Genomic DNA, 23,631 nt, shown 5'->3' on the forward strand with positions numbered 1-23,631 from the left:
GCGAGGGCATTCTAACCTTTACTGTTAAGGCGAGGCTGAAAGTCCTACCAACAAAACATAACCTAGCACTCTGGTACCCTACAAACCATGACCCATTTTGTATTCTACAAGAGTCAAATGTCACAGAGTCTGTTGCCCATGTTGTGAATGGTTGCTGTTCATACAAGGATTTATACATTGCAAGACATTACCACCTTGTCGATATGATAGCCAGCGAGGTTAGACAGGTCGTCTCACCAACAGCACGCATCCATAAACATTATTGTGTAAGAGGAAGCCGGTTTGATGTTGATGATGATGTGTTTTCCTGTGTGCCAAATACGCCAGATGTTATTGTTGTGGAGGGAAGCGAGAGGGAGGTTCTCATTTTGAATGTGGGCTGCTCATTTGACGGCTACATGGAGCAGGCCTTTGCCGACAAACTTCTAAAATACCAGTATCCTTGAGTGTTCATGCATACAGGGATCTTTTAAAATGTTTGGATCCTTTTGAATGTACATTTGATTGGTGGATTCAAATAAAGTATTCATAATGTGCGAGCGAGGTCGTGTGTACCGAGAAGATGGGAGTCTACTGTCCTCATAAACACACATCAATGGTGACCTTTGCCTCTGTTTTATCTCTTCTCTCCCTGTTCCTCCACCTTCCTGCTGACAGAGTCTAGTCAGTCCCACTGATTCCCAAATTCACATATTGAAAACATAAAACATAAAATATTGCATTCTTTACTAGATAGTGTATGTTGTTATCTAAATCACAATAAGAAAATACAGTATTAGTCAAGTGAGCGTAATAGCACACAAATATGCCAATGAGCATTTACACAGCTATACTATCTGAAGAGAGTCTAAGGTCAAAGGTTGTGTTGATCCTCCTTTGACTGTGGGGGAAGTTGTAGGGGACCTAGTTTTCGAGATAAGTGGTACAGTACCAAACGAATGGGCAGGTCCATATGCATCGTTTGGTGTACTGTTTGTCCGTGTCCAACAGTGGGGGCAAACGCTACATTGAAATTCATGGAACTAGTACCACAGAATGACTTTTTTTTGTGTGTTTTTTTTTTACATTGCTCATAACTTCATAATACATTTGAACAGTATAAGACAAATAATCCTTTACGTAATGGCATTTGAGAAAATGTTTGAAACAATATTCCGAAAGGATTTAAAGGGTGAAAATATAAGTTATTTAACATAAATACCTTTTCATTTTAGACTTAAAGGGATTCTCGGGTACTTTTGTATACTTTTTAGCCAGTAGTTTTGAAAGTAGCTTTCACGAGAGAAAAGGTCTCTCTCTCTCTCTCTCTCTCTCTCTGCTGTGGTTGCATCTTGCTAGCTGTCACTCATATGGCGAGGGACTGAAGCTCATTGGCTGAACTCGAATTGCTAGGGGGCTGGCCAACGTGGGGGAAAATGAAAGGAAAATCGACAGAGAGAAAGAGAGGGTGAGGGTGAATGCAGGGATCATATCTCTCTCTCTTTCTCTTTGTTTCTCTCCCTTTCTCTCGGAAGGAGAGTTGTGTGGGAAGCACAACCAGGTTCCCCAATAGTCTTTCCAGGAACAACAGTGGTTGGCCTGCCAAGAGCGCCATCATCAGATAGACAGGGAGCTGTGCTGAATGGAACAGAGCCTCCCAGCCATCTAAATCTAAGCTATCTAGGGTGGTGGTTGGCTGTGGGGGAAGAGGGACAGCTTGCCCATGCTCAGTGTTTTAGTTCATGCCCAGTCTCCTAGTTAAAAGCACTCTGCACACCCTAGAAAACCCCAATTGTCTTGCCAAAAGAATAGGCCAGCTCTGGATACCGGTTAACTATTTGGCAGAGACATGCCTCCTTTTCACTAACAAAGGGATTAGGGGTTAAATCTGGTGTGTGTGTTTTGGTTTTCTGTCCTTGTGGGGACCAGAAGTACTCACAAGGAGATTGAAATAAGGACAATAAGATTTTGATTGGGAATCAATTGTTAGGTCCCCACAAGGATAGTAAAACAAACTTGTGTGTGTTTATTTGTGTAGATGGGAGTGGGTATACTGTCTGTGAGAGAAACAGAGATCTACTGTGCTCATAAATCAATGGATGATCTTTGACCCTGTTTTTTTTTATCTCTTCCCTCACTGTTCCTCCCCCTTTCCCACTGATTCCCAGATTCACATATTGAGAACGTCAAATATTACAGTATTTACTATAGTATGTTGCTGACTTAATCACACTGAGTGTAATAGTGTCATGAAATGACGAAGATAAAATGATAACAAGGTCTTATTGTTGTACATTCCACCATGAGATGACTTGCTCACACCTTTTTTACACCAGTGTATTTTTAAGCATTTCACTTACCCTTGTTTGGAGTTTCACTGTTTACTCATAGGAGCATCGCTGTCACTCATGAGAATGCAGGTATCAATAATTCAATGTACATTTCCATTGGCATTTGACCAGATTGAGGTGTGTGTTAAAAGGCCATGGAAGCAACGTGTGCCAGAATGGTTCGGGATGGAGACAAGGAAGACATTTGTGGAGTGGTTGAAAAATTAGTTTTAATGACTCTAACCTAAGTGTATGTAAACTTCCCGACTTCAGCTGTACCTGCTATTGAGGGCTCACTGCTTTTAAAGTACTGACGATTGAAGTTGAAGATTTAAACATTACTGTATCTATTGATTTGAAGACTGGACTGTTACTGTTAAGAGGCTCATTCAGATGAGCGGACAGAACTTGAGTAACACGAGGAGCGGCGATGAGAGGAGCAGGCAGGCTACCAGAGTTCCCCCATCCCTTAAAACATTTTCTTTCCTTTTGTGGAGTCGATTCCACCCTAACCCCTTTAATGGGTGGCCTACATCATTTTTTGATACAATTCCAATCTACTTACTAAAGAAATCTTGACTCCTTGTGTTACTGTGATTCCAAACTGGTCACAAGAACTCAAACCTTCTACTATTAAGCGTCCTGGTGCTCCAAACCTCCACCAGGTGGTGTAGTCAGGTTTTTATGACAATAGTACAGAAATATGCCAATGAGCTATACAGCTATACTATCTGAAGTAAGTCAAAGGATGTGTTGATCCTCCATTGACTGTGGGGGAAGTTGTAGGGGACATCTTCATACTAGTTTAGAACTCAGTGGTGGAGGAACCTTCTACCTTCTATTTCCCGACCAACTAGGATCTGCCTGTTTAGAAAGCCAGTGCTCTCTCGCTCTGAAACACACACACACACACACACACACACACACACACACACACACACACACACACACACACACACACACACACACACACACACACACACACACACACACACGCGCACACACATTTTCCCATCTCTATCCAGGCCTGACCGGCCAGTCTCATCTCTGATCCCCCTAGTGTCTTTATTGACTGACTGCCCAAGCCCCCAGATCATTGTTCCCTAGATAAACTGTAAGTCTAAATCTATCCCCTTAGAGCGTCTGATTAGTAGCACGTCACAGACCTGGAGGTTTAATCCAGATCTTGGACTAGAATAGAGCCAAGGGGAGGGAGGGGCCAGGGCTGGAGGCAGGTTGGATTTGAAGGCTGAGTGCCACCAGGCATGTACCCCAGGCTAATCCCGCCTTAAATAGCCCCAGGTAGGGATCTAGGGCAGCGCAGTTAACACCATGGGAGCGCTCTGAGCTGGCACACTGTCCAACACACTCCTGGACGTGCCACACACACAGGAGGAGCAGGGAGAGGACTTTTCAGAACTTATCTAGAGTGGATCCTTGGACTATAGCTGAAAAGTCTTTGGTCCAGGATGAACTTTGCCGCCCAGTTCATCTACGCCAACTACGCCGGTGATGGATCGCCCAGGAGAGTGGGATTCAACGACAGTGAGAATGACCCCTTCTGGCAGAGGTGGGACACTACAGATTCATCCTCCACCCAGTTTACCCTACTAGACACAGAGGGATTCCCTACCTCAGCACCCCCCCCTCACCCCGAGGAGCCCCCAAAGCCTCCAGCTGTAGTGACTCCTGTAGTGATTCCTGCTGTGACTCCTGTAGCGCCTCATTCCCCTTCATTCTTCCCCTGCACCGCCTCTTCTCTCTACCCAAGGTCAACCAAGCCCGCCAGTCACAAACTTAACCCTCCACCATCTTCCTTCTCCTTCTTCCCATGCCAAAACAAATCTACTAAGTCATCTACATCCACCAGTAAACCACTGCCTCATCATCCAGCATCTCCTGTCCCCAAATCTAAAGCCTCTAAAGCCCTCTCTGATCCCCATCCTTCTCCACCTGAACCAGCCTCTCCACCCCATCGAGCCTCCCCTGCTCCTGCTCTCCCCTGGTTCACAGTACCTGGCGCCACAATGGAAGCTTAAAGTGTAGTTAAATTCTACCAGCTGGTTTGAATCATACCATGCAGTCTATCCATTTCAGCAGTGAATATTGTGAGCAAAATGTAGGAGCCTGTTGAGGGATACAAAATGGTCTATTACCTAATGGTTAATGTCAGTCTCTCCTCAACATTATAAAGTAAATTATACTGTCAATTTTCTATGACTGCATGCATTAGGTGTTAAACATTATTCCTACAGTTGTGTCAAGTTGGCTTGATGTCCTTTGGGTGGTGGATCATTCTTGAAACACACAGGAAACGTATATGAGTGTGAAAAACGCAGCAGCGTTGCAGTTCTTGACACAAGCCGGTGTGCCTGGCAGTCACTACCATACCCCGTTCAAAGGCACTTAAATCTTTTGTCTTGCCCATTCACCCTCTAAATGGCACACATACACAATACGTCTCAATTGTCTCGAGGCTTAAAAATCCTTCTTTAACCTGTCTCTTCCCCTTCATCTACACTACGCTATATTTTGATAACACTTTACAAGACACCCAGCGTTATAACACGGTCATAACCATGACATTATGTCACAACAGCTGACATTAGTTGTCATAACCTGTCATAATATGGTGATAACACTGTCATGATCCATATATTTACACCTGTTGTGACATCTATCTACCACCATAGTTGTTTTATGGCTGGTTATGACACCTACAAAAGAGTGTAAAAACCCACAAAACCGACTACAAGGCAAAACATTCCAAAACACCATAGCCTAAAGTACATGTCAACAGTATGTTTGTTATGTGTGTGTGTATGTATATCTTTATTTGATTGACCATATTAAATTAACATTTTAATTGTGCACACGTTAATGTCAGACATGCACCTACCCTAATGCTCTGTTGATGATGACTGGAATGAATGCAGGATAAGATTTCAGGAGCAGGACAAGACACCATCTCTGTACGTGATTGGCCTATCTGGCTTATATGATTATGATGGTCATAATGCTTCTTGACAGTGTCATAAAGTGTATTTTCTTAGTCCAAGTAAAGTGACACAGGATGTTCATAATGCTTCTTGAAAGTGTTATAAAGTGTGTTTTCTACAAGTTATTTAAAATAGGATGAAAAAAACCATGACTGTAAAGAATTGATTACAACAAAAACAAAGGATTTAAGAAACAAACTTTCAAACGAAAATATACTTATTGGCAGGGAAAAAGTAATTGGAATTAAATGTGAGTTTCGACACTTATGTAGGCGAATCCTTCCAACCATTCCCTAACCTTAGAGACCTGTGTGTGTGTGTGTGTGTGTGTGTGTGTGTGTGTGTGTGTGTGTGTGTGTGTGTGTGTGTGTGTGTGTGTGTGTGTGTGTGTGTGAGAGAGAGAGAGCGGGTGTGCGTGCTTGAATGTGTGTGGTTAATAGGCCAAAACTCTGGTAATCATAAGGGACACCCTGGTGTACCTGGTCATGGAAGGATCTGTGTAGATGATCTTCTAGTGTACAAAGAACAAGGTCACTGCCATCCCTCCCAGATAATGTAAAGCAGTGGCTTATTCCCACGTGTTCTCACACACACGTACAAACCTTACTCCCAAAACCTCCACCCAGTCTATCAGAAGGCAAGGTGAACCGATTACCATATTATTTCCTATTCAATTCTTTCAGAAACAGAAAGATGATACAGAACAGAAATGATAAGGGTTAGGGCTCAATTTGGAATTTAGAAATTCTCTCCTCCTGCTCACTCTCGTCACTCTACACTATTAGAAAAAAAGGTGCTATCTAGAACCTAAAAGGGTTCTTTGGCTGATCCCATAGTAGAATCCTTTGAAGAACCCATTTTGGTTCCAGGTAGAACCCTTGTGGCTTCCATCTGGGACCTTTTCCACAGAGGGTTCTAGATGGAACCAAAAAATGGTCATACCTGGAACCAAAAAGGGTTATCCTATGGGGATAGCCGAAGAACCCTTTTGGAACCCTTTTTTCTGAGAGAGTGCAGCCCATTGCTAAGAGTGTTGACCTGAAATGCATGTGTATAACGGTAAGAGCTTAATCCAACACTACAGAAGCCCAACCACTACTCTTCAAGCCCTGTTTCTCTCCCTCTCTCCACCAGCGAGGAGCAGCGTCTTGGGCCAACTAAACAGGGCTGCTCCACCTCCTCCAAGAGTACCTGCAACAAGGACGCCCCCGTCTGTAACGGGGTTGCGGGCTGGCGGCCCACTCTCATCCACCCAGAGCGCCTGAAGGACTTTGGTATTGAGGAGGAGGAGTGCCTCAATGGGGAAGTCAAAACGTTTGAGACCAAGGTGGTGGGCGCCCCTGAGATCCAGCTAATGGACCCACCCAAGACTAACAAGAAGAGAGGCAGCGAGCGCAAAGCAGTCCCACCACCCAAGCCTGAGTACCTCCGCTTCGAGGACATCAGTGCTGCAGCCTTCAAAATCCAGTCAGCGATGCAGAAGACCCCTTGTACGGTATGCCCGCTCCAGTTCAGAGCCTTCTGTACACCCTTGGAAATAAGGTACTACCTATAACCATAAAGGGATCTTTGGAAGTCCCCAGCCTGTAGGAGTCTAGGAGAACCAATTTGTATCCAGGTAAAACCTTTTTACCAAAGGGTTCTTAAAAATGGTTATTTTGTGGAGGGACGGTCAAATAACCTTTTTATTCTAGGTAGTAGTTTGTTTTCTAAAAGTAAATACTTTAGATGATGGCTCCTGCTTCATGCAGAAGCTTATTCGCATTCTGCTTATTTGTGTTCCCAGTACTCCAGACTGTCCAAACAGTATGGCATGGAGATCTTCCTAAAGAAGGAGCTCCTCCACTACACAGGCTCCGTAAAGGAGAGAGGCGTTTTATACCTACTCACCTCCCTCAACCAGGTATGAATCCCAATGCATTTCCCAAATCATCCCAGCTGGGGAACAGCTCATTTATCAAAACAAGTAACCAACAAGCTAACAAGTAGCTAACACATCGGGTTGCAAAATTCCTGGAACTTTCAATAAATTACCTGTTTTTCTCAAAATCCCAGTTGGACGAGTCCCGGAATCGGGAGGGAATAAGCAGGAAATCCGGAATTTTCAAACTTCCAATTTCTGAAAAACCGGGGAATTTATTGAAGGTTCCAGGAATTCTGCAACCCTGCTAACAAGAAGCCAACAAGAAGCTAACAAGCAAAATAAATAATAATCACTTGATCAGTTAGCTAACTCCTATCCCTCTCCACAGGAGCAGCAGAAGAAGGGGGTGATCGTAGCTAAAGACTGTAGCTTCTCCATGGCCGTGGCTCACCATGCGGTGGTGTTGAGGATCCCAGTGTTTGTCATCATGCCAGCCAGCTGTGCCCAGCCCCACCTCAGGGTGTACCGAGACTACGGCGCCATGGTCATCTCCTATGGTAGTACCGCCAGGGACTCCCTGAACCACGCCCGCCACCTGGCCAAGGAGAACGGATACCTCTGCCTGGAAGAGTACGTCACCTTGGAGATAGACTGCTTTGGTGGTTACCCCACATAGATGGGTGCCAGTCCCATAGCTCTCCTTTGTCTCAAAACATGTACTGTACAGTGGGGACAATGTGGCCCTGGTACATGGACATATGGTTATATTGTATCTCTCTCTGTCTTTCTATTTTCTCTCTTCCTCTTCTATCTCTCTCAGGGATGATAGTGCTGTGTACTTAGCAGGGCTGGGCACAGTAGGCATGGAGATCTATGAGCAGGTGCCCAAACTACATGCAGTCATTGTGCCCACAGGTGGGCAGTGTAGTCTACTGGTCAGCACAGCAGCGGCCATCAAACACCTCAACTCACGCATCACTGTCATAGTAAGTGTTTCCTCCCTCTCAATATTTGTTTAGTGTACTCTTGTCACAGTGAGTAAGATGTAGCCATGCTCTCCAAAATCTCCCAAAATAATATTGGGATTCATGTACCATGTTCTCTTTGACAGGGAGTTGAACCAGAAGGATTCCCGCTGCTACTACAGTCCCTCAAAACAGGCAGCCCAGTGGCTAGTGAACTTTACAACGTCCCCAACAGGAAGCTTTATGGAGGTACTGTGCCCTTTTACCCCTGTAGGCTATCTGAACCCAAACCTACTCCCTGTGATATGGTCTTTCTTTTTCTTAAATAGATATCAATTGTCGTGGCACAACTCCCTGAACCTAACGCCTACATCCTGCTCTCTATCCCCAGATCTATTTGAGCACTCACTGGGGACCCACACCTTCCAGCTGGCTAAGAAATATGTGGACAAAGTCGTTACTGTCAGGTACTACATCTCTATGGAAGGGGCGGGTATCTCTCGCCACACATTTGCCATAGTCGTAGTTTTCTACATATATGGACATAGACGTCCCTCAGTTCCCCAGGGCCCTGAGTGTTTCCAGGACTCTAAATTGGTAGCACTAATGCGCCCAACTTTAAAAAGGTTAGAAGCACCAAAGTATTTGGGAACACCAGAAAAGTGATTAGGCCCATATGAATCCTATCTTGGAGGAGCTATCTAAGATCCCCTTTCCTTTCTTTCAGGGCCATCTTACTGGGCAAGTTACCAGGTTGTTAGCCAGCTAGGTAACATGGGTTAGCGGCCCGCTTGGCAGGGTTTATGAAATTATCAAATGTGACCTGAGAATCTGCAGTAGACAAGGGAAAAAATGTAGATCCTGTCATATGAGTTATACATTTTGAACGGTTTGGGCCAGAGACGAGCAGTTCTATGTGTTGCAAAGGTTCTCACAGGTGGGGTGCAAAGGGAAGTGAACACTGCCGCTACCTCGCTCTCCAATCAAGGTGCTTGAACTGAGGTGCAAACAGTCTTAAAAAGCAAAAATGTGTCTCTGCCTTAGCCTTTTACAGATAGAAAAGAAGGAAGCTACATGGTCTCTAATGGGTTCAGGGACTAATCACAATGGGAATAAAACTCAAAACGTGATTAGTTGCAATAATCCAACCAATAGCCGGTCATTTTTAAATATTTAAAAGTCTCCTTTATTTTTGTCTGTAAGACCTAGAAAAAATATAAGGGCCGATGTTGGTTAAACTTCTAGTAATAAACAAGCACTTAAGAGTAGCTGAATTTCCTCTCACTCTCACAGATGAGGTGAAATAAAACAATCTATTGACTTTGCTCGCTGCAATATGATACAAATGTAACAACAGCCAGAGCATAGTGGACAAGAAACACAAATGTAACAACTTATATATATATATATTGAACCTTTATTTAACTAGGCAAGTTAGTTAAGAACAAATTCTTATTTACAATGACGGCCTAACTTAGCTTGTTGCGCCTAACGACAAATATAATTTTGCCATTCAATTTATTATCTGGGTAAATATGTTTCCATACCCACTTCCAGCTCATACAGCTAAATATTTAGGAGCATATGGGAGCAAGATGGTCTCAAATTAGAGCCCAGAGTGCAGTAGAGTGTTTTGACAATATTATTGCCCTTTAGCACGGTTGTTGTTCTCTCTCTCTGAGACTCCCTAACCTCTATCTATTCTCCTCAGAGAAGAGGACTCTCTGGTAGCCATGCTGAGGTTTCAGGAGTTTGAACGCTCCACAGTGGACACAGAGGGAGCCCTGGGACTAGCGGCCATCTTGGCTGGGAAACTACCAGAGCTAAAGGGCAAAAGGTGGGTTTACACACTGTCAGGGTGTTTTTACTGTACTAAAACATAGGAGTGAATCCTAAGACTTTGCCTCCCATTGACATACTATAAATGCAGGACTTAATGAAAATTGGACTTAAGTGGAAACTAGGATTCACACCATAGTGTCCAAAATGTAACCTGTTGATATTCCGATGAACTGATTCTGCATCTATCTCCTTGTCTGCCCGCTGCAGGGTAGCTGTGGTGGTTAGCAGTGCTAACATGGAGTTGGACCTGATCAGACAGTGTGTTGACCGCGCCCTGGTTCTGGATGACCGCGTCAGCAAGTTTACAGTGCAGCTGGGGGACTTTCCGGGGGACATGGCCAAGCTACTGGACATGCTGGCAAGAGAGGACATCAAGTGAGCTAAACACTAACAAAATAACAGATAGTTATGACCTATACTGTACATTTGAATATAAATACCCTATTGTATAAGAGGTTGATTACTCTCTATTTATCTGAAACACACACACACATATCAGTGTGTGGTCATACAGACTGACAATAACAACAAATTCAACAAATTCCTGATATCTGTGCTACATATGGATGGAGATGAGTGTGTATAGTTAGATTACGATGCGCATATTTAGACAACTCTCTCTTAGTGACAGTAATGCCACTGTGACCAATCTGTCCATGTGACCCTGTTCCCCCACATCCAATCACGTCAGAATAAGCCACAGGACAGGGGTAGGCTTTAACTGGCAGGATGATCAGTCTGGACATACAAATCCTCTAACACAAAGAACAATGTGAATTTAGTCTGCTCCTCTCTTCCTTCTCATCCACTGTTTCTTTCTCTTGTTCTTTTCATCCTCCATCTCACTATCTCTCTTTTTCTCTCTCTCAGGCTGTTGGATATTTGCCACCGGAGACACAGTGACAAAGGCGATCTCTTCAAGGCCCAGGTATGACAGCATTAGCCTTCATCCCACCTCCCTCACCTCTTCCCCCCGACATCCACTCAACTGTTTCTCCAATGACTGTATATATGAAGCGCTTCTCACACTGCCGTTGCAAATGAAACCCTGGCTCGTTGCCGCTGTGTTGGCAGTGCAGGGTGGTGTGAGATAAGTGGTGGATTCCAGGTACAGTGCTGCTAGACAATGTGTCAATATGTGATTGATTTGGAAGTGGTTTATGACTCAGAATTTCTGATTGAGCCGTTTGCCTACTAATGTCATGCCTAATTTAAAGTTCTAGATGTGTGATGTCAACTGACTGTAAAGTTGGTAGCTGTAAAATAATTTATGTAAAGGTAAAGGTAGAATACTATGTTACCACAATGTAGCAGATTAAGGATAGTCATAGAATTCAGACAGACTGGAGTCAATTGGGATTTCAGGTGTGTTGAGTGTGTTGGGAGCGTGTTGGGTTGCAGGTTGACATAAAGTCCAGTCAACTTTGTTCTAAGGGCAGCACAAATCTATTTATTGAACTCCATTGTTGGTTAAGGGCTTGTAAATGAGCATTTCACGGTAAGGTCTTCCCCTGTTTTATTCGGCGCATGTGACAAATAAAAATGTATTTGATTTATGTCATCAAAAAAAGCCTAACCTTCATAATTTATAAAGGTCATGTTAACTGATATTATGTCATAGAATTTATAAGATCTCCTAAGCCTGTCACCTCAGACCTTATTTTTGGCATTTATCCCAAAAAAACTATTCTTTCCCCATTTATTTTCCCTGTAGAAATGGTTGAAAGAACCAGAAGTAACTAATTTCGTTTTTTTAGGACTACAAGCTGGTGGGCTCTATTAACATTTGATGGGGAATATTTAAACAATGCTATGTAACCTAATGTCTAGAAGTAAAACAATATTCACAATTCTAAAGGTTGACCTAACTCTGAAGATATGGGTGGAGTTTAACAGATGCACAACTTTTGAAAACATGGCGCAGGTTAGAACTCAGAATCTTGTAAATAAAACTTTCATTTACATGTTGAATTGTTTTGAAATCATTATTGTGCTACAGTAGTCAGACAAATGTGACAATATCTCTACGGTACAAATCATGTATATAGCCCTTCATACATGAGCTGATATCTCAAAGTGCTGTACAGAAACCCAGCCTAAAACCCCAAACAGCAAGCAATGCAGGTGTAGAAGCACGGTGGCTAGGAAAAACTCCCTAGAAAGGCCAAAACCTAGGAAAAAAACTAGAGAGGAACCAGGCTATGTGGGGTGGCCAGTCCTCTTCTGGCTGTGCCGGGTGGAGCTTATAACAGAACATGGCCAAGATGTTCAAATGTTCATAAATGACCAGCATGGACAAATAATAATAAATCACAGGCAGAACAGTTGAAACTGGAGCAGCAGCACGGCCAGGTGGACTGGGGACAGCAAGGAGTCATCATGCCAGGTAGTCCTGAGGCATGGTCCTAGGGCTCAGGTCCTCCGAGAGAGAAAGAGTGAATTAGAGAGCATACTTAAATTCACACAGGACACCGGATAGTACAGGACAGGAGAATTACTCCAGATATAACAAACTGACCCTAGCCCCCCGACACATACACTACTGCAGCATAAATACTGGAGGCTGAGACAGGAGGGGTCAGGAGACACTGTGCCCCATCCGATGATACCCCTGGACAGGGCCAAACAGGAAGGATATAACCCCACCCACTTTGCCAAAGCACAGCCCCCACACCACTAGAGGGATATCTTCAACCACCAACTTACCATCCTGAGACAAGGCCGAGTATAGCCCACAAAGATCTCCGCCACGGCACAACCCAAGGGGGGGCGCCAACCCAGACAGGAAGATCACATCAGTGACTCAACCCACTCAAGTGACGCACCCCTCCTAGGGACGGCATGAAAGAGCACCAGTAAGCCAGTGACTCAGCCCCTGTAATTAGGGTTAGAGGCAGAGAATCCCAGTGGAAAGAGGGGAACCGGCCAGGCAGAGACAGCAAGGGCGGTTCGTTGCTCCAGAGCCTTTCCGTTCACCTTCACACTCCTGGGCCAGACTATACTCAATCATATGACCCACTGAAGAGATGAGTCTCCAGTAAAGACTTAAAGGTTGAGACCGAGTTTGCGTCTCTCACATGGGTAGGCAGACCATTCCATAAAAATTGAGCTCTATAGGAGAAAGCCCTGCCTCCAGCTGTTTGTTTAGAAATCCTAGAGGCAATTAGGAGGCCTGCGTCTTGTGACCGTAGCGTACGTGTAGGTATGTACGGCAGGACCAAATCAGAGAGATAGGTAGGAGCAAGCCCATGTAATGCTTTGTAGGTCAGCAGTAAAACCTTGAAATCAGCCCTTGCCTTGACAGGAAGCCAGTGTAGGGAGGCTAGCACTGGAGTAATATGATCAAATTTTGTGGTTCTAGTCAGGATTCTAGCAGCCGTATTTAGCACTAACTGAAGTTTATTTAGTGCTTTATCCGGGTAGCCGGAAAGTAGAGCATTGCAGTAGTCTAACCTAGAAGTAACAAAAGCATGGATTAATTTTTCTGCATCATTTTTGGACAGAAAGTTTCTGATTTTTGCAATGTTACTTAGATGGAAAAAAGCTGTCCTTGAAACAGTCTTGATATGTTCGTTAAAAGAGAGATCAGGGTCCAGAGTAACGCCAAGGTCCTTTACAGTTTATTTGAGACGACTGTACAACCATTAAGATTAATGGTCAGATTCAACAGAAGATCTCTTTGTTTCTTGGGACCAAGAACAAGCATCTCTGTTTTGTCCGAGTTTAAAAGTAGAAACTGGTCTCCTGACTTGAAGCAAACAATAAAATGTAGCAAACTAGTAACAACATGCTAAGCTAATCAGAGCAAGCTGGCTAGCTAAGCTAGCTAAGCTAAACCTCTTAGCTATTCATGTTGACTTAATAAATAGAGCTAATATAAGAAAGTCAGCTAGCATTTGCTTCATTGAAATGTTAAAGGTGCCATATGTAACTTTTTTGGCAATCCGACCAAATTCACAAAGAAATGTGAGTTATAGATCTGTCATTCTCATTGAAAGCAAGTCCAAGAAGCGGTAGCTCTGTTCTATGTGCACTATTCCTATGCTTCCCGTTCTTAAGTTTAGTTTTTGCGTCTTTTACTTTTGGTTTTGTACACTAGCTTCAAACAGCGGAAAATACTATTTTTGTTTATGGAAAAGATTTCACAGCGGTTTACAATGATTCTCTACACCATACTTGTTTGTTTTAGGCGAACTAAATTAGGCTAACTAATTATATTTTTGCAACCAGGAAGAGCGATTTCTGCATCGGACATCTTTACATTGAAGAAGCTATATGAACAAAAATGTGGATGGACAGTGAAGCTGCAGCAACGTAAAATGCTAAGCTAAACGGAGCTAGTTGGCTAGCAGATAGCTATCTCTTACTAACGTTGAGTCATAGAATAGAGCTAGATTGCTAGGTCTCAAATATACCAGTAAGTCAACTCCCACTTAAAATATTTTCTTGAGTAAGCAAATTATATCAACTTAAAAATTGGAATGAACTGTTATGCTTCCCTGGAGGAAGAAATGTAAAATGCTACGCTAGACTGAACTAGCGGGCTAAGCAAATGTTAAACCATAAGTTAGAGCTAGCTAGCTGACTCTCAAATATGCCAGTAAATTAGAAAATTATATTGAGCAAAAATAATTGGTAATATTAAGCCTAATAAATTAGAAATTGGAATACCTTGTTTAAATGCTGCTCCTGGGGCAGTAATATTAGTTTGGGTGAAGATAACTATAGGATATAATTCAGATAAGTCATGGCTGCCTCTAGGGCAGTAAATACTACTTTTTGTGCTTCAAGTCTGCCCTTAGGACACCAAGTGATCTTGACCCAAACTAACATTAATGCCCCTGGGTAAGCATTTAAACAGTGCATTCAAATGGCTGCCCTGGGGGCAGTTCAGACTTTTTAAAATTACCTTTTGTGCTTGAAGTCTGTCCTTATGGCCTATAAGTAGTTTGACCCAAACTAACATTTCTGCCCCAATGGCAGCATAAACTGTAACTTGCTAGCTATTTCTATTTTATGATTCAACATTAGTAGGAGATAGCTTAGCATTTTACGTTTCTGCCCCCAGGGAAGCATAACCGTCCATTCACATTTTTCAGTTTAAATGGCTTATTCAATTAAATATTTTGATTAAGTGTGATCTGATTAACTAGTATATTTGAGACCTAGCTAGTTATATTATATGACTCAACATTAGTAAGAGATAGCTAGCCAACTAGCACTGTTTAGCTTAGATATATTTACTCGGCTGCCCCCGGGGCAGCATACCTGTCCATACCCGTTTTTTAAAGGTTATATAGCTTATTCAATAAAGCAAATGTTAGCTGACTTACTATATATATTAGCTAGCGCTATCTATTTAAATCAGCATGAGTAGTTAAAAAGGTTAGCTAGCAAGCGTGCTCTGATTAGTTTAGCATGTTGCTGCTATCTTGCTACATTTTAGTATTTGCCTCAAGTCAGGAGACAAGTTGCATTTTATAGATATTGTCACATTTGTCTGACTACTGTAATACAATAATGATTTCAAAATGTTACATGTAAATTAAAGTTTCATTTACAAGATTCTGAGTTCTAACCTGCGCTATACGGGCACAAGGCGAGACCCAAATGCAGACACAGGAGGCAGATGGTAGAGCTTCGATATTTATTATAACAAAGGGAGTAGGCAAAGGCAGGTGGGGGACAGGCGAGAGTTCATATACCAGGTCAGGCAGGTGGGTTCAGAGTCAGGACAGGCAAAGGTCGAAACCAGGAGGACGAGAAACAAACAGACTGAGGAAAAATAGGAGCAAGGAAAAACGCTGGTTGACTTGGCAAACAAGACGAACTCGCGAGAGTTCAGGAAACAGGGATATATAATAAGCGACACCGGGAGGGGGTAGAAACAATCACAAGGACAGGTGAACCAGATCAGGGTGTGACACTAACCCATTGACCTTTTAGAAACCAATCAGATTATTTCTGCCCTTAGAAATAAATTGACTACATATTATGTCAATCTGCTGTTGGCAGGACAGATGCTACAACCACATAGCAATGGTACGTTCTAAACATGTATGAGTGGGTCAATGTATAATTAGTTCAGACACTCCATTGTTTTTATACAGTTGACGGAGAGTCTGTGTATGTAGCACTATCAGTGAAAGATTATTAGGATTAAATCTGTGTTGTGTGCCCACAGGTGGAGTGTGTAGTGGAGACCAGGGATAAGACACAGAGCACTCAGCTCCGCAGGATACTTTCTGAGCGCTACCCCACACTACACTGGCTGGACCGGTGATCAACACTTGTCATGGCTCTCAATCTGACCATCCACACACACACATGTACAGTACCAGTCAAAAGTTTGGACACACCTACTCATTCAAGGGTTTTTATTTATTTGTACTATTTTCTACATTGTAGAATAATAGTGAATACATCAAAACTATGAAATAACACATGGAATCATGTAGTAACCAAAAAAGTGTTGTGTTGAATGCCAAGAGTGTGCAAAGCTGTCAAGGCAAAGGGTGTTTACTTAAATAAATCAAAATAAATGTTTGATTTTTCAAACACTTTTTTGGTTACTACATGACTCCATAAGTGTTATTTCATAGTTTTGATGTCTTCACTATTATTCTACAATGTAGAAAATAGTAAAAATAAAGAAAAACCCTTGAATGAATAGGTGTGTCCAAACTTTTGACTGGTACTGTATGTAAGCACATGCACGTCACACCCACACTGAAACAGAAACTTTGTGAATATGTATCCAAACTAACACATAATACATGCATTGAAATCTTTGCTGCAGAGAGGAGATCAAATTAAATATGGGAATACATGGCATTTACTGCATATTCTGCTCTGAGAAAACAATACTTTCACCCAACACTTCTGTTATTAGGGAGCTCATGTGGTACTTTTAGGCCAGTATCACGGACACAGATTAAGCTCAGCTAGTCCTGGACTAAAAATCTATTTCAATGGAGATTCTCCATTGAGCATACTTTTTAGTCTGGAACTAGGCTTAATCTGTGCCTCAAACAGGCCCGTTGAGTGTGATAATGATTAACATTGACATTCCAGTGGGTCACGCCAGTGCATAAGCTACTGTCCGACAGTCTACTCATGGTTAGCCCCTAGTTAGGAGCTAGCGTTTTAATGTGGTTTCTCCTTACAAACCACTACTGTTCCATTGACAGAAATAATAACACATTAAGTATATAGTATTTTCAATACACATTGTTTTTGAATTGTTGTACATATCTATATAACAACAGGGGCAGTGTCAATCATCACAAATATGTTCTGGAAATAAAAGATGATGATAATGATGTATTCAACAATTTGTCTTCGTAATTTTTATATCCAGTAAAGATGAGATAGGATCAGGTAAGGTCAGCCAATAGGATCAACTGCACAACACGTTATTCATAGCTGTGTTAGAGCATCTGCTTACCATCTACCCATCAATGAATTAGATTGTGGGAACTAAAGAAAGTCGGCCAACGGTTCCTTGTATAGAATCAGACCTGATCCTCTTACTCCCACTCCCTGTTGGGAGAGAGGATGAGAGAGAGAGATCTTGAAATTAAAGCTCCCTCATAGTTCAGAAGATGACATCTCGTTGATTTAATGATTGGAGACAGCGCCAGAGGAGAGATGGGACGATTAAGAAAGGCTAATTCCTAAATTCGTTAGCAGAGAACATTCTGACCCCGCCGTGCTACTTTGGCCTGGTCAGTACTAAGAAACAGTTTTTCACACACGACAGTGTCCAGGGTTTACCTAGAAAGGTGCAACAAACAAAAAACATCCAGTCAGGTGGCAGTCCTGTGGGCGAAAACAGCTTGTTGATGAGAGGTCGAAGGAGAATGGTAAGAATCGTGCTAGCTAACAGGCGGGCCACAAATAGGCAAATAACGGCGCATTACAACAGTGGTGTGCAGAACGACATCTCGGAATGCAGAACTCGTCGGTCCTTGTCACAGATGGGCTGTTGCAGCTGATGAACACACGGGGTTCCACTCCTATCGGCGGAAAAACAAGAAGCCGTCAGGGATTTTAGAACTACTTCAGATAAGGTCTGTGTTTTGTGTAGGCTTACCCTGGCATGACATTTTGATAACCGTGCAAATCTCTCTTGGACAAGGTAACTTTTATCAATATGAACAGGTTCTGTAATTATCCCCCCTAAAATGAAATGCTAATTAGCCACTAATGTGGCTATCATACAGAACTACACATCCTGTTGCAAGCTCTGATGTCATCCCTAAAGGTACATTTCTCCATGCAAACTCTTATTGGCAAGTAGCAAGTAAACTAGCAAGTAGATATTATAGCCTTTTTAGTTTCTCGTAAATAATTTATATAGTGTACTTCTCATGTGTATTCATGTTTAGCATTTTTCAAATTACCTAGCTAGCTCCCTTGGCATTTTTTTATTACTATAATTGTTTTAATTACCCTCTGGCCTTTGTAGCGAACTAGCTAACCTTAGGTATCTCCGATCACAAGCAAGGATGGTTCTGTGCTATGTACTGGATTGTAACCACTACTCCGATAAGCACACAAGTGCATTTTATTGTTTTCCGACCTCTGTAATTGAGAGGTGTCGCTGGAGCTGTGTGATAAGGTAAGCCCTGTTTCCTAGCTGCTAACAAGCTATTATGGTTAGGTCAAATATCTGTGGGTAGCTAGGTACTTATCAAATCAAATTTATTTGTCACATACACATGGTTAGCAGATGTTAATGGGAGTGTAGCGAAATGCTTGTGCTTCTAGTTCCGATCATGCAGTAATATCTAACAAGTAATATAACCTAACAATTTCACAACAACTACCTTATACACACACAAGTGTAAAGGAATGAATACAAATATGTACATAAAAAATATATTAATAAGTGACATAGGCAAGATGCAGTTGATGGTATAGAGTACAGTATATCCATATCTGATGAGTAATGTAGGGTATGAAAACGTTATATAAAGTGGCTAGTGATAAATTTAATTACATCAAGATGGCAAGATGCAGTAGATGGTATAGCGTACAGTATATACATATGAGATGAGTAATGTAGGGTATGTAAACATTATATAAAGTGGCTAGTGATAAATTGATTACATCAATTTTTCCATTATTAAAGTGGCTGGAGTTGAGTCAGTATGTTGGCAGCAGCCACTCAATGTTAGTGATGGCTGTTTAACAGTCTGATGGCCTTGAGATAGAAGCTGTTTTTCAGTCTCTCGGTCCCCGCTTTGATGCCCCTGTACTGACCTCGCCTTCTGGATGATAGCAGGGTGAAGAGGCAGTGGCTCGGGTGGTTGTTGTCCTTGATGATCTTTTTGGCCTTCCTGTGACATCGGGTGGTGTAGGTGTCCTGGAGGGCAGGTAGTTTTCCCCCGGTGATGCGTTGTGCAGACCTCACTACCCTCTGGAGAGCCTTACGATTGTGGGCGGGTCAGTTGTCGTACCAGGCAGTGATACAGGATGCTCTAGATTGTGCATCTGTAAAAGTTTGAGAGTGTTTTTGGTGACAAGCCGAATTTCTTCAGCCTCCTGTACAACACATTACCTTCCTTACAAGTAAAAAGAAAAGCAGCATAGGAAAGCATAATGACTGTTGGGACCTTTTTATTGACAAGTGAGGTAGCCAGCTAGGTAACATTAGCTCCCGGTTTGTGTAGTCATACTTTTTCACGTGGTGGCATGCTAGATAGTGTTGGCCCACCAGGGAAGGGATATTTTGTAAATATTAGCTAGTTAACGTTAACTCACCTTTTGTGCACAGACTTGCTAGCTAACGTTAGGCCGGCACCATGGCAAGGATAGTTGTTAGATAGCATGTTACCACACACAAATTCTGACTACACGAATGGTGAGCTAATGTTAACTAGCTAAATACTGCCTGGTGGGCTAACTAGTTAAGCACCTTGGTTGGCTAGTTAGCTACATTAGCTCAAGTTGGCTAGCCATCTCACAAAGGACTTGTGGGCTCAATGTTTTCCCCACACAACACACAGTGCATATGTTGTACATTACTTGACTTCAAATTACTTGTGAAGTCAGTTATACATGTCAGCAGGGATGGAAATTAAGCTAGCCCGAGACTAGTACTTTTCAGACTGGGCTAGTAGACAATGTGACAAACTAGCCTGACAGCAGTAAAAAGAACCAGCATAGGCTATCATTATGACTGCTGTGACCTTTTCATTTTGACAAGCCCTTTGTGAACAAGCCATCTAGTTAACGTTAGCTCACGGTTTGTGTAGTCATACTTTCTCACGTGGTGACATGCTAACTTACGTTAGCCCAGCAGGGCAGGGATTTAGCTAGTTAAATATTGTCTGGTGGGCTAGCTAGTTAGGCACATTGGTTGGCTACATTAGCTAACGTTGCATAGTATCTCACCGTGGTGTAGTCTGACTTTCCCGAAAGGCCTAATGTGAGAATGTGCCTGTTGTTAAGGGTTGCGTCAATCGAATATGGTATCAGATTAAATATGACATTGAGTCACCGATTGTATACTATGTACTTTTTATTAGCTAAGCAATAAGTGGTAAATGCAATTTTTGTATATACGGGTTCGCTGTAACACCATGCAGGGTAGAACAGAGAACTGATTTGTTCCTGACAAATTTATTATAATATATTCTGACAGAAGTAGTTCCTGCTTCTGAGCCGGTCTGTCACAGAGTAGAGACTGGGCGTGGTTTAAACTCACTCAGCCTATCGTTGATTGTTGGCGCCAGAGCTGGTCCCAGCCCCCTAGGTGCTTCAGCGGTCAGTCGTTGTAGTTGTGTAGAATATCTATGTGCCCATGCTCGATACAGTTATCACACACCTGGCTCCTGTTATCTAACAAAATACTGTTTGTTCTCGCAACACTACGTTCTGAATGTGCCCCCACAACTCATTGCACAGTTCCTGTCTTCATGTTATTCTGTATTTTTCCATCATGAGAAAGGCCCATGGCCCTGAAACTGTTAACAATGTCTCAAGTCAGCTATGTTGCATAACACATACACCCACACAAGCCAACAGCAAATAATATTCCATCACATATATGGTAACGGGCTATAGTGTACAACACAGAACCTCACACTGTTGTTAGCGATTAGCACTAACTAGCTAACGTTAAATATCCCCTAGCTAGCATGTCACATCCCGTGGTGTCTGGGTAAAAGTCTGACTACACAAACGATGAGCTAACGTACCTAGCTAGCTAAGCGTTAGCTAAATATCCACGCCCTGGTGGGCTAACATTAGCTAGCATGTCACCACATGGAAAAGTGACTACACAAACAGTGAGGTAACATTAACTAGCTGGCTAGCTAGCTCAGGACTTGTGGGCTCAATGTTTTCCCATAGAAAAAACAAATGGTTTTGTTCCACAAGTGCATCTGTACATGACTAATCAGATGACCTGTGAAGTCAGTTATACAGTGCATTCGGAAAGTATTCAGACTTTTTCCATTTTGTTACATTACAACCTTATTCTAAAATTGATTAAATTGTTTTTTCCCCCTCATCAATCTACACATAATACCCCATAATGGCAAAGCAAAAACAGGTTTGTTTAAATTTTGCAGACGATCCCCCTTATCACTGTCGGACCTTCTCAGTGAACTCACGGCTGAGGGTTTTAACTTACCTCTTGAGAATTAAAATCAGAAGTCCACTAGTATAGCTAATCGCAATACATCCTCTTCTTGAAAATAGTATCCTAGACTATCCTAATCATCTAGTTGAGCATTCCAGATAATTCCTCCATCCCTGCCAAAATGTCCCATCCACATAGTAGGATTTTGGATGTGTAGATAGACCAAAGCCCCGTCTATTTTACCATTAATACAGTCAAGTCTATTAATTAATATTTAACCTTTATTTAACTATGGGTTATGGTATTTTAATATACATTTTACCATTTTAGTAATCAATTTAACTTGCTAGTAAAATTAAAATATTTGTCTTTCAGATGGGCGGACTGGAAAACCAGTGACAACTTTCGGCTCTGCAGCTACCATTTTCCAGTGGGAAAGAGAAATTGGCCTGTATTTACAAGAAAAGCTATCTATCTCATCCACCATGGCAGAAGAAGAAGATTCAGACTGTTGATTGGGAAACAAGAACAAATTATGAGCCATTAAGATTGGGTGTTGAGCGACCACTTGTCACATTGTCCAAGGTGGATGGAAATTGACATCCTGTGCCAGTGTGATCTGAACGCAAGCGTCCTGGTGTCCCTTTTATTTTATTCATTTCATCTTTATTTAACTATTCAAGTCAGTTAAGAACAAATTCTTATTTACAATGTTGGCCTAACAAAAGGCCTCATGTGGAGACTGGGGCCAGGTGGAAAGCATGGCCAGCCGTAGAAAAATGCTTATTGAAATTCTCAATTCTAGTGGATTTATCAGTGGTGACAGTATCAATCATATAGTGAGAAGGATACTACAAATCAGAATTGTGTGAATGCATGTAGCACTCCGAATAAATACTGTGCCTTTGAAGATCCACCTCTGGTCATGAAACTACAGTACAGGCTGGATGTCTAAACAAAGTCAATTCTTAAGATCAATAGATTTTTAGATTAATTCTCATCAATGACAACATTCTAGAACTGAGTTATCACTCATCTAAGTCTGGTATCCAGAGTAATCTGGTTAATGATTATATAATTGATTAAGTGGCTCTTTCCTTGTAGAATGTTGACAGCAGTATAGAACATATTGTATTGCTAAGATGCTCAGACTTAACTTAATAGCTACACTCACCGACACAGGATAAACTTTATCCCTTATACTGACCCTGACCAAACCAGTAAGCTGCCCCTCACTATAGCTGCACTTCTTATCATGGCCAGACTTATAGTGGTCTTCGCCCCCTTTTAATGCTTATGCTCATCCTTGAAAAATGACATCCAAAAGTTGACATACTGTACAAACAATTATCTAGGCTAATGATTTGTTGATCTACTGCTCTACCTAGCTAGCTAGCTAAGGTGTAGTTAGTGGCTAGCTAAGACCGAGATGGGACGGAAGAAGTTCAACACTATTCAATTCATTTCAATACAGCATATGGATTCATCATGGATTGGGCACAGGTCTCTGATCACGCTGGTGAACAGTAGCTGAAAGTGTCGGATAGAGATGATGTGCAGGAGCTTCCTGCAGGAATTTGTAGTCTTGCTAAGGTCTTCTCTGTTGCTAATTAGCATTTCAACATTTTTTGAGTACATATTGATAAAACTCACCTTGTCGGAGAGAATTGCACGGTTTGTCAAAAACGTCAGGCCTAGGTAAGCCAACACCAAACAAATACTTAGTTTGAAGTGTTTATAAAATTCACGATGTGAAAAATGAATGGTGAAAAAACGACTGGAACCATTTCTGTGTTTGACCGCTAGGTTTTATGGGTATAATGGGTATAATGATGCGTCCACTGTGCCAGAGGGAAAGTGTTCAGACACATGCCACAGTTCTAGCTGGGCTACTAAAATGTTGCAGTGTGGGTTTCGTTTTTAAAGCTTGACAATGAATAACCATAAAACAAAACACCACGCAAAGGAGAAACATGTAGGTCTATTACAGCAACATTTGAGCAGTAGCCTAGGCTGGCTACTCAACTAGGACTACAAGATATTTTATGTGCACCCATGT

General features: G+C 42.2%; 1 protein-coding gene and 1 long non-coding RNA gene across 2 annotated transcripts; one reads left to right on the forward strand and one right to left on the reverse strand.

The window, feature by feature from the left end:
* The first annotated feature begins 3,635 nt into the window (after positions 1-3,635).
* On the forward strand, positions 3,636-16,637 carry LOC139410299 (L-threonine ammonia-lyase-like). Its single transcript, XM_071155791.1, has 11 exons — positions 3,636-3,879; positions 6,443-6,803; positions 7,095-7,211; positions 7,561-7,802; positions 7,993-8,158; positions 8,284-8,386; positions 8,529-8,604; positions 9,849-9,974; positions 10,187-10,354; positions 10,850-10,907; positions 16,164-16,637. Exons 1-11 carry the CDS (start codon positions 3,779-3,781, stop codon positions 16,260-16,262), a joined length of 1,617 nt encoding a protein of 538 aa, XP_071011892.1. The 5' UTR covers positions 3,636-3,778; the 3' UTR covers positions 16,263-16,637.
* On the reverse strand, positions 16,638-23,520 carry LOC139410313 (uncharacterized). The gene is made up of 3 exons (XR_011634481.1): positions 23,226-23,520; positions 19,247-19,477; positions 16,638-17,997 (listed from the first exon to the last, which is right to left on the reverse strand). It is a non-coding gene; the product is annotated as an uncharacterized lncRNA (long non-coding RNA).
* Positions 23,521-23,631: the final 111 nt, after the last annotated feature.

The sequence above is a fragment of the Oncorhynchus clarkii genome, chromosome 1 (assembly GCF_045791955.1).
Source record: "Oncorhynchus clarkii lewisi isolate Uvic-CL-2024 chromosome 1, UVic_Ocla_1.0, whole genome shotgun sequence".
In the NCBI taxonomy this organism is placed as follows: domain Eukaryota; kingdom Metazoa; phylum Chordata; class Actinopteri; order Salmoniformes; family Salmonidae; genus Oncorhynchus; species Oncorhynchus clarkii.

What these genes read in the sequence shown, in the direction of transcription:
- LOC139410299 (XM_071155791.1), top strand. Translation starts at nt 3,779, where the DNA reads ATGAACTTTGCCGCCCAGTTCATCTACGCCAACTACGCCGGTGATGGA. An exon ending in ACTCACGCATCACTGTCATA is followed by an intron (nt 8,159 to 8,283) that starts GTAAGTGTTTCC and finishes TCTCTTTGACAG; the next exon opens with GGAGTTGAACCAGAAGGATT. An exon ending in CTGGCAAGAGAGGACATCAA is followed by an intron (nt 10,355 to 10,849) that starts GTGAGCTAAACA and finishes TCTCTCTCTCAG; the next exon opens with GCTGTTGGATATTTGCCACC.